The 15414-nt window shown below is 40.4% G+C and overlaps 1 protein-coding gene across 2 annotated transcripts in view; it reads right to left on the reverse strand.

Annotated features, from left to right (window-relative positions):
- LY75 (lymphocyte antigen 75) overlaps positions 1–15414 on the reverse strand; it is a 79295-nt gene that overhangs the window by 24141 nt on the left and 39740 nt on the right. Inside the window, exons 19-25 of one of the 2 annotated variants that reach the window (XM_038421530.2) lie at positions 14533–14597; positions 9182–9258; positions 8141–8277; positions 7173–7278; positions 4920–5080; positions 4123–4252; positions 1216–1442 (exon numbers count right to left, since the gene is read on the reverse strand). In XM_038421530.2, the coding sequence (XP_038277458.1) occupies positions 1216–1442; positions 4123–4252; positions 4920–5080; positions 7173–7278; positions 8141–8277; positions 9182–9258; positions 14533–14597 (903 nt within the window). Of the gene's footprint in view, positions 1–1215; positions 1443–4122; positions 4253–4919; positions 5081–7172; positions 7279–8140; positions 8290–9181; positions 9259–14532; positions 14598–15414 lie in introns of both variants that reach the window. The other variant, XM_043505161.1, reaches the window with a different exon arrangement.

Below are 15414 nucleotides of genomic sequence, written 5' to 3' on the forward strand. Positions count from 1 at the left end.
ATTACAAGCTCTCCTGGCACTGTCTCATTGTCTACAGGCATGAGCTGCTTTGTAGCCAGTACCCTTCTATATGTTTCAGAGCTTTAGTGCCATATGCAACAGGATGAGGCATTTGATCCCTACTTAAAGGTCACCTACAAAGAGGGGAGAGAGGTCGTCTTTTTACTTCTTGTGAAGTACAGATAAGACATGAAAAGTTTGTTTTCTTTAAAAATTCCCTGTATGTTTTATACATTAAAAATACCAGGTTTTTCTTTCCTGTTATTCCTGGAAAACTCTTTGGACAGCTGCAAAAGTAGGAGAATTATGATATCATAGATACCAAGCAAGTGAAACCTGACCGTGAGAACAATTTTTATTTAGGCTATTTAAAACTTTGTTTTTTTGCTTATTTTTGGCAATACCTATTTAACTCAAACATCCATAAATGGTTGGAAGAAAAGAGGTTTGTTAAAGATTCAACACCCACTCACACACCCATGCCCCAAGCTCTTTAATTAACGGATGAGAAAGCTCCCAATCCACACTGGTAATTTCCAAGAAGTCCTCCAACAAACACAAGAGAAACAAGACTTGACACTATTGATATTTTTAAGGTAAAAAAGCATAATTTTTTTTTAAAATACGCTTTCACGACTTCTCCATTATTAAGAAGCAAATCCCACCTGAAAAAATCCATTCCAAGTTCTAAGATGAGATTTTACAATATATTTCAAACAGTTTTTAGCAGTTGCTTTTGGATTTCATTTGCTATCTTTCAGATTTTCTCTTTTTAAAAACATTTTGGTTGGCCTTCTTTGATCCCACCCCAGAATTTCAAATGACAGTGGCAATTATAGAACCACTGACAACTGAGTGGCAAAGATGATACAATGATATAGTTTGCAGCTACTATAAAACATTTTTCTCCATCTTAAAACCTGAGGGACATAGTGTACTCTCAATCAGTCCATCAATCGGAGTTCCACACTTGAATGTGCACATCAGAGAACTGAAAATCTAGTATATAACCCTGAGCATCAGGACTGATTGACCTCCCACTAGACCTCTAGCCTCAAGATGGTTCTCTGCAACTGAAAATAGATGCCACTGGAAACATCTATTTAAAAATAACCCAGTAATTTTCAGTTGCATTGTTTCCCCAGTCATTCCTTTACTGTTCCACCCTACCCTAAAAATGGTTCTTAGGAGGGATGGAGAAGAGATAAAACTTACATCTTTGCTGAAGAGTCCAATCCACAGTGGGTAATTGTGAATGGCAGCCTGCACAGTAAGAAAAGCCTGTTGGTACTGATCTGTGATGCTAACAAGCTGCATGTTTTTCTGTTTGCACTCCTGCAGTGCATCATACCAGGACAAATTCTTCAGAATTACAGTGTAATGGACATTTTGATAGGTTAGTGTTTCATTAAGGACTTGCTGTGTCTGGTTGTCAGCAGCCCCTGTAAATAATCAAGAAATAGAAGCATTAAGTAGGATAAACACTGCAAAACATTTTAGTTCTCAGTTTCTTTTGTAACAGCAGCAGCAAAACCCATTCAAATTTCTTTTGGGAATAACCATCAAAAATAAAATTAAAAAAAGATTCATAGACTGTTGTCAACTACCATTTTACTACATCAGAATGGATAGAGAGCGTATCTGTTGAAAAATGTAAAGCTCTTTTTAAATGTAAACGTGTAAGTCCCTGTATAAAAGCTTGGTGGAAAGGCAGTAACAGAACTACTCGGCTTTGTGGCTTTCCGGCTTTCCATATTCATTCAATTTAACTCAGAAGAGTTCAAGTTATTAGGGAAAAAACATACTCTCTGGGTGAAATTAATGTGAAACTGTGGTATTCTTCTATTCTTCTACAGAACTGTGCACACATGTTGTGACAATCAACAGGGGTCATGCATCTCTGAACAGTCTGACGGAGAGAGGAATGAGTCAAGTAAAGAGCCATTGGATTCATTCTTATATAAATACTGGAACAGGCAGCTCTTCCAGCCAGTACATTGCAGGAGCAGGCAGAGAGGTAATAGAGTTTGCCTCCATAGCATGTGCTCAGTTTCTTGCACAAAGCCACCTGACTTATGTATTGTGCTGGAAGTGGTGAAATTTACCATTTGGGTTCTAATTATCCAATATTATCACAATGAGCTGCATTAATTGCATCCAACTAAGTGGACATACAAATAACAAAAAATGCAAACTTCACATGGATGGGGAATTAGAGCATGTGGATCTAATAATTCCAAGAAGTTTATGGGCTGACACCAAAGCTAAATTTGGCCCAACTATTTTGTAAAATGTGCATTGGCATCTAACATAGAGGTGTCTCAGGAATACAAAGGCTTGTCAAGGGAAAAAAATTATTCTGTATAAATAAGAGCATACAAGTGACTGATGAATAGGCTGACAGACCAATTCCCAAAAGACAGAGCCATAATATTAATTTTATGTTTATGCACAATTTGCAGCTGTCAGTGGATTAGAGAGGTGACATGAAAGAAACAGAATTTTTGAACTAGTTCATGACTACTGCCAAGTGCTTCTATGTAGTAAACAGCTTCAAAAGAGAACTGTGAGACCAACAGAGACCTCACACACTTAAAGGTTAATGGTAAAGAGTGAGGGGGGAAATGTACATTTCCCAAAGATGAAAAAAGAATATTGCTGATATTTACAAGCGTAATTATCACAACATTTTGAGATAATCATTAAGTGCCTGAGATGCCAAGGCATCTGAGCTGCGACTCCCTTGCTTCTGTGACACAAGTGACATGAAAACCATAGGGCCAGACTGTACATGGCCTAGGATGCCATGGCAGAGTGGAAAACGTCTCCCCTGGTGGAATATCCTGAGCTGTGGCCAGACACAATTGCAGTTTCTGCAAGAGCAGACTGAGTGCTCTGCATGCCTGGGAGTTTAGAGGCTAGCAATCCAAGAATAATGGGGACCACATTGCAGCAATGACTGCACTTTCCCTGAATGTTATGTTTCCTTTTCTGGAGGGAAATATGTTTATCAATAGCAGCTGCACTCTTTTATTGGAGTCTTACAAGCATTTTTAATGTTCAGAGCCTTTGCAGTTCATCTTAATTTTCTTTTTTTAATAATTAATTTTAAAAAATCCCCTTCACATTTTTCATACTAAATCACTCTCCTTCCCTCCTTTGAATTAATAAATAGTTATTTAAAAGGATAATTTATACATAACAGAACATACCCCCAAAATAGATGTACTGCATATTAAGCCCTTGGCAGTTAAGCAAGTTAACTAAGGCTTTGTTCAGATTGGGTAATTGCCCTGATTTGAGTACTCAGTGGGCAGCCACCAATATAGCTGCACTGGAGCAGCGACTCCTCCCCAGTCCCAAGTATAAACAGGAAAGCTGCACATTGTATCACTGCAGCTAACCTCTGCTTGAAGCCAGGGTAAGTTGCAACAATGCAAATTGTGGCTCTCATTGTCTACACCTAGCATTTGCTCTAAGATAGCTAAACAAATGGCTGAAATCAAGGCTAATTCCAAGTATAGATGAGGCCTCATATCATCCCCTCAGTGTTAGAACTCACAGGAGATGGTTAAGTGGGATTAAAATTCTGCATGGAAACTCACGGAGTTTCACCCACATTGTTCTGGTGGAGGAGTCATTTGCTCCATTCCTCACTGAAACAAAGTCCATCACCAAGCCCTGTAGATCCCCGAAGTATCCAAAGAAGGTTAGGACCTTTCACTTGGAGGCGTTGTACTCCATGCCAACTACTGGATCCTGGGGCCCCCCCTTCATTCTCTGGAAGCATGACTCCACAGGAACTTCACTATCAAGGCCTCCACTGCCCAGGGCTTTCCCCAAACACCTCTTAAAGAGGGTTTCATGCTGTGGATGATGTCATGGAAAATGTAGGTATGGGACATTTTTCAGGGCTGGTAAGAGGGATGAGATTTGTCCTCATGGCCCCACCACTGGATGCCCCTATCCACTATGGACCTGCTCAGTCCCCAGAAGGATCCTGCCACCAGGAACACCCTTCTTGAGGTGCTGTATAGAGGGAGATTGTGCCTCAGAAGTGGTGATATCCATGCATGAAGGGGCTTCTTGGCAGGTGGATATTAGGGGCACAGTCAGCCTTACCTGCTGGCTTCTGGCAGATACCCAAAAAATGCTCCTCAGCACAAGACAAGAAATTCCATGTTCCAACATATGAAGATTTGGGGTTGTTGAGCATTATACCACACTGGTTGTTTATCTCCTCATCAAACATCTGAAAACCAGAAAACTCATCAAGTTCATGTATGATACAAGCATTCTTGTGTGAAGAGAGCGAATGAAGATCAAGTTAGGAGAATATATTTCTCTTAGTATGTGCAGAGCAGTAGAACAACACACAACTAGTTTATTTTGCAATGTTACCTAGTTGCTGGATTGTTTGTTTGTGAAAAAAATTACCTGGACCCACTATACTCTTTAAAAATTCCTGTTAATCAATGGCATTCCATTATGTTTCTTATGCTGCTCCATGTACAGCGCAGCCAGGAAAACAATGATGTATAATGGTTTATGGATGTATTTTGCACATAATTGAACCAAAAACACTATATAGTAACATCCTTCTGCTGCCTACATTTTATGGAATGTGACACCTTAGCTACATATTGGATATGCAGAGACTAAAGAGATTTCAATTTTCACATCCCTTTCCATCTTAATAATTAATTAGCGTTCAAAACATCTAATCCGAATAAAGATACGAAGAGCTCAGTCATTACTGGTCACCATGTCTGCCGATTAAGAATACAATTTCTTGGTTTAGGTCCTTTACATCTTTTTTCTCTTTTGTTATTTTGATACAGTTACCAAAACACCAACATTCTATACTTTTTATAGGACAAAACATCACCCAGATTTGTATATTTAAATAGATAACTTACATCAAGTGGAATCTTTCTTAGTGTTCCTCTCAGCAATGGGTGAAAGTTATTGTACAACAGTCTACTGCCATCTACCCATTTGTTTTTCCTTGTGCTGAAAAAAAACTTCAAACCAATCCAAATATTTTCTTCCAAACCAGGAAGCAAGGATGTTAAAAAATCTGTTGGGCAGAAAAATAAATATTTACATACTATGGTTTAGACAACCACAGTAAACATTTGAAAAACAGCTTGCATAAAATAAGATAGCACAACCACCATCTACCTTACTTCATTTCCCACCCTAGTCCTTGAAAGTGCAATAAGCCATTTTAAGAGAGTATTAAGTGTTTTGCAATTTTATCATTCCATCCTTTCCATATCCAATAAGGACGTTATTTAAAAAAATCATTTGAAAGGATTAGCATTCTAACAGGCTAAGGTCTAATTGAGGGCCAGGACACAAGTTTAACTTGTTTCTGTCTCTCTCCTCCTCTCCCTCCCTGTCATCAACCCTATCTCCTTGCGTCTCCACCCAAATTTTAGACGGTGCCTCCCTACTGTTCTGTAAGACCTTCTATTGACTCTCCATAGAAGCATCAAAAGTGGGCTCCATGCCCTCTTTGAGGGCATGGAGAGTCTCACTTGCTTCCCACACACTTCGCTCTCTGACTGGGCATGCCTCTAAAACAGAACCACTTACTGAATGTGTGTCTGATTTACTCAATCAAGAAACACAGAAAGTCAGGATAGAGGGATGGGATCAGTTCCAACTGAGAAAGGCTCTACTCAGGAATCCCAAGCCAGCCACTCTTTGTTCTCTGTGGCAACGCCCACTATTGGCTGAGGTTACCGGTGTTTAATGTGTGGCAGGGCTTGTCAGGGCTGAGCCTGAGCACCTCTAGGTTTGGCAGTTCAGAGCCCTGGCACCTCTGGGCTTGCCACGTCAGTTATGAATGTAAAATAATTGCTTGAGCCCCAGCACCTAATTGCTTGAGCCCCAGCACCTCTTTCATTACAAATTAAGCACTGAATGTTAGTTAAGACATTTAGAACTATCTACCTGTTGTATGTTAGCTATATGTTAGGAAAGAGATTGAGACTAGCTTGGAGTTAGCTACCTGCTATACGTTAGATAGCTCCAAGCTAGTCCCAAGCTCTTTTCCTAAACTAGACAAACCCATTAAAGGTTAAAACCTCTCAGGATTTGTCACTATCTGATAGCCAGTTACAGAAAGGGCCTCAGTACATGAGGGAGGGAGGGAAGGCTGGCAGGAAGAGGTGGTTACCTAAATTGTGGCTTTCTCCACCACAGCTTTGCCATTACACTGACTTGCCTGGCAGAAATCTGTCACCAGGACTAACTTATTATGCTAAATATCCTTCAATCACTTGAAATGAACTTCCATTTACACAATCATGTTAAGAAATGTTTGAAGCACAATAGGCTTTTCTAGGGCTAAAAGAGTTCTGAATTGCTACAGTCTCAGTCACTTGAGTTCCAGTGTGGGTCCATCCCAATTCCCAATGCTGAGAGAGAGCAGCAAACTGCTCTTCCACTGTGCACTGTTAACTACTGAAGTAACCTGCCTGGTCTACTTTCTATATTCCACTTCACTGAATTGACTTGGCTGGAGATCACTTACCTATACAAATAATGCTACATATAATACGGAGCTCTGTTATGAGCTACTTTTTCAGACATATCTGTAGGCAACTACCTGCCCACTACACAAATACAAATGTATTAACAGATGTCTTTCTCAACAGATAGGTAGTCAGACACATCTGTAGACAGCCATTTGCAGCAAATGTCTTCTCTTCACTGCATTCATCTCAGTGAATGAAGTAAAGCTTGGGAACTGCTTCAGACACAGCCCCTCCACTCGTCATAAATCTCTGGTAGTCTTTACAATTTCCAATTCCTCAAGGGTAGGAAAAGAAACTGGTCTTTGAACTGGTTCTTTTCCTTTTTCCATGGTTAACCCATTGTGTGTGCATTTCCCATTCTGTGGCAGACAGAATTCCTCTGACGCAGGGCAAATAATTAAAGGCATTAGTTATAGGTATTTATTTTATTGTGAATTTTTAGAATTATTTCAGTAAGACTCAAAGTAATTGAATGATTTTACAATCAGATAACACTGCCACATAATTTCTAGTCTGCTGCATGATTCTGTGCAGTTCTGACACATAGACTGGGGAAGGTGCTTGACATATTATTTTGGTCTAAAGTGCTACATAGTATAAAGAGCCTTGAATTTACCATCATACCTTGTTCCGCTTGGCTTGAGATTGATGGAAGAGTGCCTCCAAAAGTTTCACATACTTCATTGGCATCTTTAAATTTTAAAAATCTGTGTTCTACCTTTAGAAAACACTGCAAAATAAAAAGGCAATGTAGCAGGAGTTCACTTTCTCTTTAAGATTTATTGTATCTTATATGTAATTCATAAATCAATGACCCTAAAACCCTCACACCTCACTTATCTTGCTTTCTGTGAGAAAGTATTAGAAATGCAATTATAGATAAATGCATTCAGGCTCTGATTCAGCAAGGTGCCTTTAACAGGTTGACTGTCCCTTTAAGGATACTAGGGTCAGTCAACCCTGTTTTCCTTTAAGATTCCTAGGACTTTTGGAGCAGATGAAGGCCTACAGAAGGGCAGAGGCAGGTGTTGGGAGAAAGGAAGATGGTCCCAGAGACATAGTTAATGCTTGGGGGAAACCAAGGCTACTCTTTCTTTAAATGCCCAGAAGCCCTGTATTGCAGGGTGGGACAAGGCTTCCCTCTCTCCCAGATAAGGGAGGAGCCTGGAGAAGGAGAACAGCATATAGCTGCCTCCTCTTTCACAAGAGGGCAAAGACTGCCATCTGATAATCTCTCTCAGCCCAGGGAGAAAAAGAGCTGAACTACAAAGTGGGAGAGGCAGCTAGGAAAGAAGCTGGTTTTAAGGTATAGCTACCCTGAATTAATGCAGATCCCAAAAAGAAGGGCTTTTGTACCTATGAGCCCAGGAGAAGGAACTTGATGGAACTGATGCAAACACTGAGAAGGAGAGCTGTGGGACACCTGAAAGAAGAAGAGGGGTTGGGGCTGAGAGCTACTGAGTCCTCTGCAAAGGAGGGATCTGGTTTAAACACTCTGGACTGAAAGTGAGGCTTGGTCTACACTACAAAGTTAGGTTGACATAATGCAGCTAATGATGATTGTCCTATATTGTCCTATATTCCCCTTTTACCTTGTTCTGAAACAGAATCCATTCTTTAGGACATCCTCCTTTAGGGGGCTGATATTCTGGCTCATGTTTCTCCAGTAAGGATGCATTAGATTTTTCACATATGAAGGGCAGTTTCAGATTGCAGTTTATTGGATAGTCTGTAGGAAATATAAATAAAGTTATTATTTGCATTATGGTAATGACTATGATGTGCTAGGTACTACCTATACTTGTGGGAAGAGACAGTCCTATGTAACTATAACATACAGCTGCAAATTATGCAAAGTAAAGTATTTTAAAATGACAGTAGAACAAAGCATAAACAATTAAATGACTGTATGAGAAAATATCGTATTGATTATAAAAGGACCAGATTTGATAACCTTTCTCACTTTAAGTAGCACCTTACTCTACAAATGGTATCACTGACTTCAGTGGAGAAGTGTGGAATAAAGTCCTATTCACTGTAAATGTGGGTATCAGAATCTGTCCCACAGGGCTTGATGTAATGCTTGACTTCAATGGGCATTGGGTCAGGCCCATAATACCATAACTTCAAAAATAAGTTGACAAGGTCCCTGTTGAGGAGAATTTACCATCTAACAGAGACCAAAACAGGCTATCATTGGTAAGGAGACCAGCATATAAAGGATTTGTGGAAGAAATGAGCGTTAGAGTGGACAGAAAGATGGAGAGGGAGGACTATTGGTGGACAAGGGTTCATAAGCTTTTCCAGGTATAGGGTGAAGCTGAGAATAAAAAAAAACTGAAATTTCAAATAGTTTAATCAGCACATCAGTTATTTTATTCACCAGTTTCTGTCCAACCATTAGTCAGATTCACATCAGAAGTGCACAGCATGGCAATTTTGTAACCCCCCTTTGCCTCAGGCCTGCCTCATGTCCTCAAGACATGCTGCCCCCAGACTCAGCCATTTGGAAGAAATGGAATGCCCCAAAACAATCTAGATCATGATGAAAAAGTAATTTGCTTCTGGATCTTGTATTCAATATTGCATTTTGGACAGAGCTAATATTTTTTATAATGAAGAAACAACCTTACCTCTATACCAGCCCCTCGAAGAAATATACCAACAATCCCTCCAGATTTGATCATGGAAATGTGGAAATACCTGTAAACTAGATACAAACATTTCATAGTTAATCCCTGACAAAAAGATGCTCTTTTAGGGGAAAATCCTGGGCATGGCAGCAGAACTGGCATACCTCTGCTGCTTGGGAGAGAGCAAATGTCAAGGGCTTACACTTATAAAGGGGTTGCCTGTGCCCTAATGTACAGGAGGTTTAGGGAGAGCGCTAGTGTAGGGGAAAGTGGGCGGTAGGGTCACCAGATCTGTAGTGATTAGTGTAGTCATGGATCTACTGACCAAATCAACCCTGCAGAGAAGGTAAACAGGAGCTTTGCCTGCCTACTTAGGCTGTACACTAAGGAACTGTCTAACTGTCTGTCCCTACTGCAACCCCTCCTACATTATCATGCACCGCGAGAACAACAAACTATAGATTCTACATTCTTCTGTTCTAAAGTATTCTTTTTTAAATGTAGCATTTTGCTACTTACGCATCCTAAGATTTTCTTGGACAGGAAGGCCTGTTCTTTAGCTGCAGCTGATGAGCACACAATGCAACTCAGGAGAGTCGTAAAAAGGTTGCTGTAAGACATCTCTGCATTTCCCTGATCAACCCTGTGCCAAACTATGCCATAACCTAGAAGCAGCCTGAAGGCTGCTCTAAATTACACTGCCTGCCAATGGCACCAAGGTCCAGTGATCCCAAGGGCACAAAGAAGCCCAGGGAACTCTCAGGACAGCCACAGGAGGAGTGGTGGTGTAGGAGCTTTATCCTGGTGTTACAACATCAAAGGATCCCCTAACCTAGGGTTATCTTACTGTGACTGGTCATGGCAGAAAGCAGAGATGAGGACAGAGGATGACTTATCCAATTTCATATGCTCTATATGTAAATATTTTGTTCCTGGTTTTTAACTTACAAGATGAACTGAAAATTTTTGGTTTTGTTGTTTTCTTAAATGGAAGAGTAAAATAATGTAAAAACCTCCAATCCTGTTTCAGCACTCAAGTCATTAATGGGCTACATGGGCAGGCTTAAAAATCACAAATAAAAACATTTGAAATAGGAACTGGAAAGTGTTAACTGTTAGGACCAGGGTTCAAGCATTCAGGGCTTCTAATGATACCACTAACATATTAAGTCCCTGGCCATTCAAAGACTTATGCCTGTGCAGAAGTCTTTGGGGACAATGCCTGCAAAGCACTTTGAAGATGTGAAGCCTCTACAGGTTGTCCAAGTTTCGGACCCATACAATAGCGTTGGGAGAATAACGGCTTGATAAACGACGAGCTTGGTGTCTGTTCGAATGTCGTAATCTTCAAAAACCGTGTGCTCTAAACAAGGAAAAGCTACACTGGCACAGCTCGGGCAATGTGGAATTTCTGCATCAATATCTGCCTTGGATGAAAGATGACTTCCAAGGTAGAAAGAAAAGGAGTACTTGTGGCACCTTAGAGACTAACAAATTTATTTGAGCATAAGCTTTCATGAGTTACAGCTCACTTCATCATATGCATTCAGTGGAAAATACCAAGGTAAAGGAAATGATCAACATTCTCCAGTGCATCTCCATTGATTTTGACAGATGGGGCATGTAATACCTCATTTGGAGAGGGCTGATAGAGCACTTTAGTCATGATATTAAGAGTGAGACCAAGACAAGCATAAGCATCGACAAACACATTCAAGATAGTTTGAAGATCTTTCTCAGAGTGGGCAAAGATTGCATTGTCATCAGCATACTGAAGTTCCACAATAGATGTTGCGTAGATCTTACTCTTGGCTTTTAGCCTGAACAGCTTTCCATCCATTCTGTAAGTGATTTCAATGCCAGCTGTAAACTTCCTAGCAACTAGGTAAAGAATGACGATGATAAAAACCGCAAACATGGTTGGAGCGATGATACAGCCTTGTTTTACTCCTGTTTGTACTTTGAAAGGTTCACTCTTGGGACCAGTGCTGCTCAGAACAGTCGCTTTCATATTATCATGAAGCAATTTTAGGACACTGATGTATTTATCAGGACATCCAATCTTAGAGAGTACAGTCCAGAGGGCATGGCGATTCACTGAATCAAAGGCTTTAGTTAAATCAATAAAAGCCATGTACAGTGGTTGGTTTTGCTCCCAACAGTTTTTTTGCAGCTGCCGTGCTGTGAAGATCATACCCACTGTTCCACGGCATGGTTGGAAACCACTCTGTGACTCCTGTAAAATTTCTTCTGACAGGGGCAGAAGGCGAGTTGCAAGGATCCACGCCAGAATTTTACCTGCAATGGCTAGGAGAGAGATACCACGGTAATTTCCACAATCACTTTATCCCCTTTCTTGAAGAGGGTGACAATCAGGGCATCCTTCATTTCAGTGGGTATCTCCTCCTTTATCCAGATTTTAAGGATAAGCAGGTAAAGCTACCGAATTAGCTCTGGTCCACCGCATTTAAAGATTTCAGCGGGGATCCCAGCTAGACCTGCTGCCTTGTTGTTCTTCATCTGCTTGGTGGCATTGTATACCTCATACACATTAGGAGGGTCTCCGAGCTCATCCCTAAATGGTCATTGAAGGATTTGCTCAAGGACTTCATCTGCAACTATAGAATAACTGTTAAGGAGATCTTCAAAATGTTCTTTCCAGCGAGAATTGATGGCTTCATTGTCCTTCAGAAATGTCATTCCATCCTTAGAGAGAAAAGGATTCATACCATGGCAAATTGGCCCATAAACAGCCTTGGTGGCACTAAAGAAATCACATTATTGTGGATATCTGCGAGATGTTGGAGTTCTTGCGCTTTCTCAGTCCACCATTTGTTCTTGAGTTCTCTGGTTTTATGTAGGACTTCCGCCCTCGCTTTGGCATGGGCTTCTCTCTTTATGTTACAATTTAGGTCTTCTGACAAGCACGAAAAGCCATTCTCTTCTCATTAATGAGTGGCTCAATTTCAGCATCATTCTTATCAAACCAGTCCTGATGTTTTCTGGTTTGGTAGCCTATGGTTTCCTTGCAGGCATTGATGATTACTGCTTTCAACTGGCTCCAGCGTTCCTCAATTTCTTCTGGAAACGCTGATGGGAGCTTTTCTTCTAAGACTGCTTGAAAGTGGTCACACTTAATAGGATCCTTCAAATCTTGAATCTTCATCTTGCACCTGACCTGCTTCTTTTGCAGCCTCCACATTGTGCACAACATTGTGGATCGAATAAGGCGATGATCAGTCCAACAGTCATCAGCATTTGTCATTGCTCTTATGAGAAGTACGTCGCTACAATCTCAGGCACGAACTATAACATAGTCAAGGACATGCCAATGCTTTGACTGTGGATGTCTCCAAGATGTTCTGAACTTTTCCTTTTGTTGGAAGAGTATGTTCGTAATAGTAAGTTCATGTTTAGCACAGTTCATCAGGAGCAGAATTCCATTTGAATTGCTTTTGCCAACTCCTTCTTTCTGATTGTTCCCTTCCACAGGTCTCAGAGTAGCAGCCGTGTTAGTCTGTATTCGCAAAAAGAAAAGGAGTACCCGTGGCACCTTAGAGACTAACAAATTTATTAGAGCATAAGCTTTCGTGAGCTACAGCTCACTTCATCGGATGCATTTGGTGGAAAAAGCAGAGGAGAGCTCTCCTCTGCTTTTTCCACCAAATGCATCCGATGAAGTGAGCTGTAGCTCACGAAAGCTTATGCTCTAATAAATTTGTTAGTCTCTAAGGTGCCACGGGTACTCCTTTTCTTTTTCCACAGGTCTGAGTCTCATCCCACACATGCATTGAAATCCCCTAGAAGCATGATCTTGTTTTCTGTAGGGGTCTCTGATAAAATGGTTTCCAACTGAGAATAAAAATCTCCCTTTACATTCTCATCGGCATCTAGTGTTGGTGTGTAGGTGCTCAAAATAGTTGCCTGTTGATTTTTGGCAAGCCTCAATCGGAGTGTCATAAACAGCTCAGAGAGGCACCTTACGAGCTTGTTCTTTATAGCAAAACCCACTCCATGCAATCGGGGTTCATCTATAGATTTTCCCTTCCTGAAATAAGTGTATCCTCTTTTCTCCTCCCTCACCTGTCCTTCATCAGCTCTTCTAGTTTTGGACAAAGCAGCAATATCAATGTTAAACCGACTCAATTAATGAGCAATAATGGTTGTACTTTGCTCTGGTCGGTTGCTGTTTGAGTTGTCCATCAGGGTTTGTACATTCCAAATTCCCAAGTTGAAGAGTTTCTTACATTTTCGACCGCTGAGGTGGTGATCCTCACGGATGCAGCTATCCAGCCAGGAAAAACAGAGGCAAGACTATTTTTAGGGTACCTTTTATAACCCCCTCCCCATGTGGGATGAGCAGAGTGGATCCTAAAAAGGATTGCTCAGTCATGAGTGCAGCTGCCAAGATACTTGACCCGCCTCAATCCTCAAGCAAGCAAGAAAACTGTATCACATATCCACCGCCTGTGTGTCAGTCTGTAACTAGGAACTTCCGGATTTCACTGTCCTGTTCCCTCACCACTTGCTGATCGCTACCAGACTTTTGACTTGTGCAAATGTTATTTTTTCCCAAAAACTGGAAGATGCCTGTGCGGGACTTCTTTTAAAGTGGGGACACTGGTGCACAACAGTCACCACACTATCCTTGATAGATAGAGAACTTGAAACCAATGGCATGGGCACCGTGACGATTGGAGAGCCTCTATTTGCTGCAGCCTTCATCCACCTTCACAGTCGTTGTAATATTACACAATAGTTTCACCTCCATTGTGCAGTTATCCTCCGTCTGTTCTGCTGTTAGGGATTTCTTGGATCCTCATATATGAAGCCTCATATAAGAGCTGAGTGTTATTATTACTGATTTAGGTGTTAGAGATGTTGCTAACCTTTGTAGTGGAAACAGCACTCTGACAATATTCCTGCTTGAATTAGCTGCTAAGTCCTTAGTTCAAGTATTAAGTCTACATATATATTCTGTTGATTATTTATTATATTCAAGATCCCCAGTATCCTAAACTCCTCACCAAAAGAAATAAAGACTCCGTCGGTGCTCCAGATTTTAAATTTGACCTGGCAAGGAAAAGTGCAGGCCACATGCAGATAAAAAAGGGGGAAGACAAGAGAAAGGAAAAGAATCACAATTATCAGATAATGTGGTTTTGTTAACAAGGTCTTTCAAAGAATTATTTATGCTTTTCATAGATGACCTGTCAGAAGTGAGCTTTGTTAACAACTTGGGATCATTCAATAGTCATTTAAAAAAATCACTTATTTCACTAATTTTTTTCCCCATACAAGAAATGTCAACAAAAGTTTATAATAATGTTGCCTGCAAATAGAGTACATACGGTGAATGATGGTTAGTTCCATGATCCATGTATTTCAGCCACCACTTCTGTTCTGCACCTGACAACTGCAAAAACAAACAAAAATGTATAAACAACTAGATTTTACCACCATGTATAATGTAATATCCCAAGATAGACCACTGGCCTTCATCCACCCTCATGGCAAAATTCCTTTTGATGTAAATGGTTTAACAGAAGCAGGACTGGAACTTACAAGTAATATTCTTGTAAATGATTCAAAAATTCAAGTGACTAACTTCATGGTCTTGGCTATAGACTATGCCTTGGGAATTCTCAAATTCTAGTTCATAAAGGGGGCATTACCAGGTCAGATATTTTAAAATCTCAAATCTATTTCTAATAGTTCTTTATTATTAAAACCAATACTACATTCAAATATATTTTCCCACTGCTTACTATATTTTGAATGTTTACATTTTACTCAGTTGGGATCATAAAATCAGGCTAGTCAGTTTCAACACTGGGTTCTCATGAGCTAATACATAGGGGTTCTCCAATATTTTTCATAGTAGGTCACATCTTAATAGTGATCTTAATGACATCTTCACATCTTGTGCATCCCATCCTTCATAAAAGCATGTACCGTCTATTCTCCCTTCAAGGTCAAATGTGGAAACTACAGCAATTACTTAGATAGAAAAATAATATAAGGACAGATTTTATGTATTTGCAGCTGTCTTTAGTCCAATAGGTTTCCTGACCTTTTTGAACAGAGATAATCTTACTGCCTTACATACTTCATTTTGGGATGGATCTTCTGGCCCAGCCAAGTAGCATTCAGTGCAGGATGAGGGGGAGGAATAAAGGGTGGTTTTAAGACACCCAGAGAACACCCAGAGAAAAGGAGGGGAAAAAAGCAGT

This window comes from Dermochelys coriacea, chromosome 11, assembly GCF_009764565.3.
Source record: "Dermochelys coriacea isolate rDerCor1 chromosome 11, rDerCor1.pri.v4, whole genome shotgun sequence".
NCBI classification, from domain to species: Eukaryota; Metazoa; Chordata; order Testudines; family Dermochelyidae; genus Dermochelys; species Dermochelys coriacea.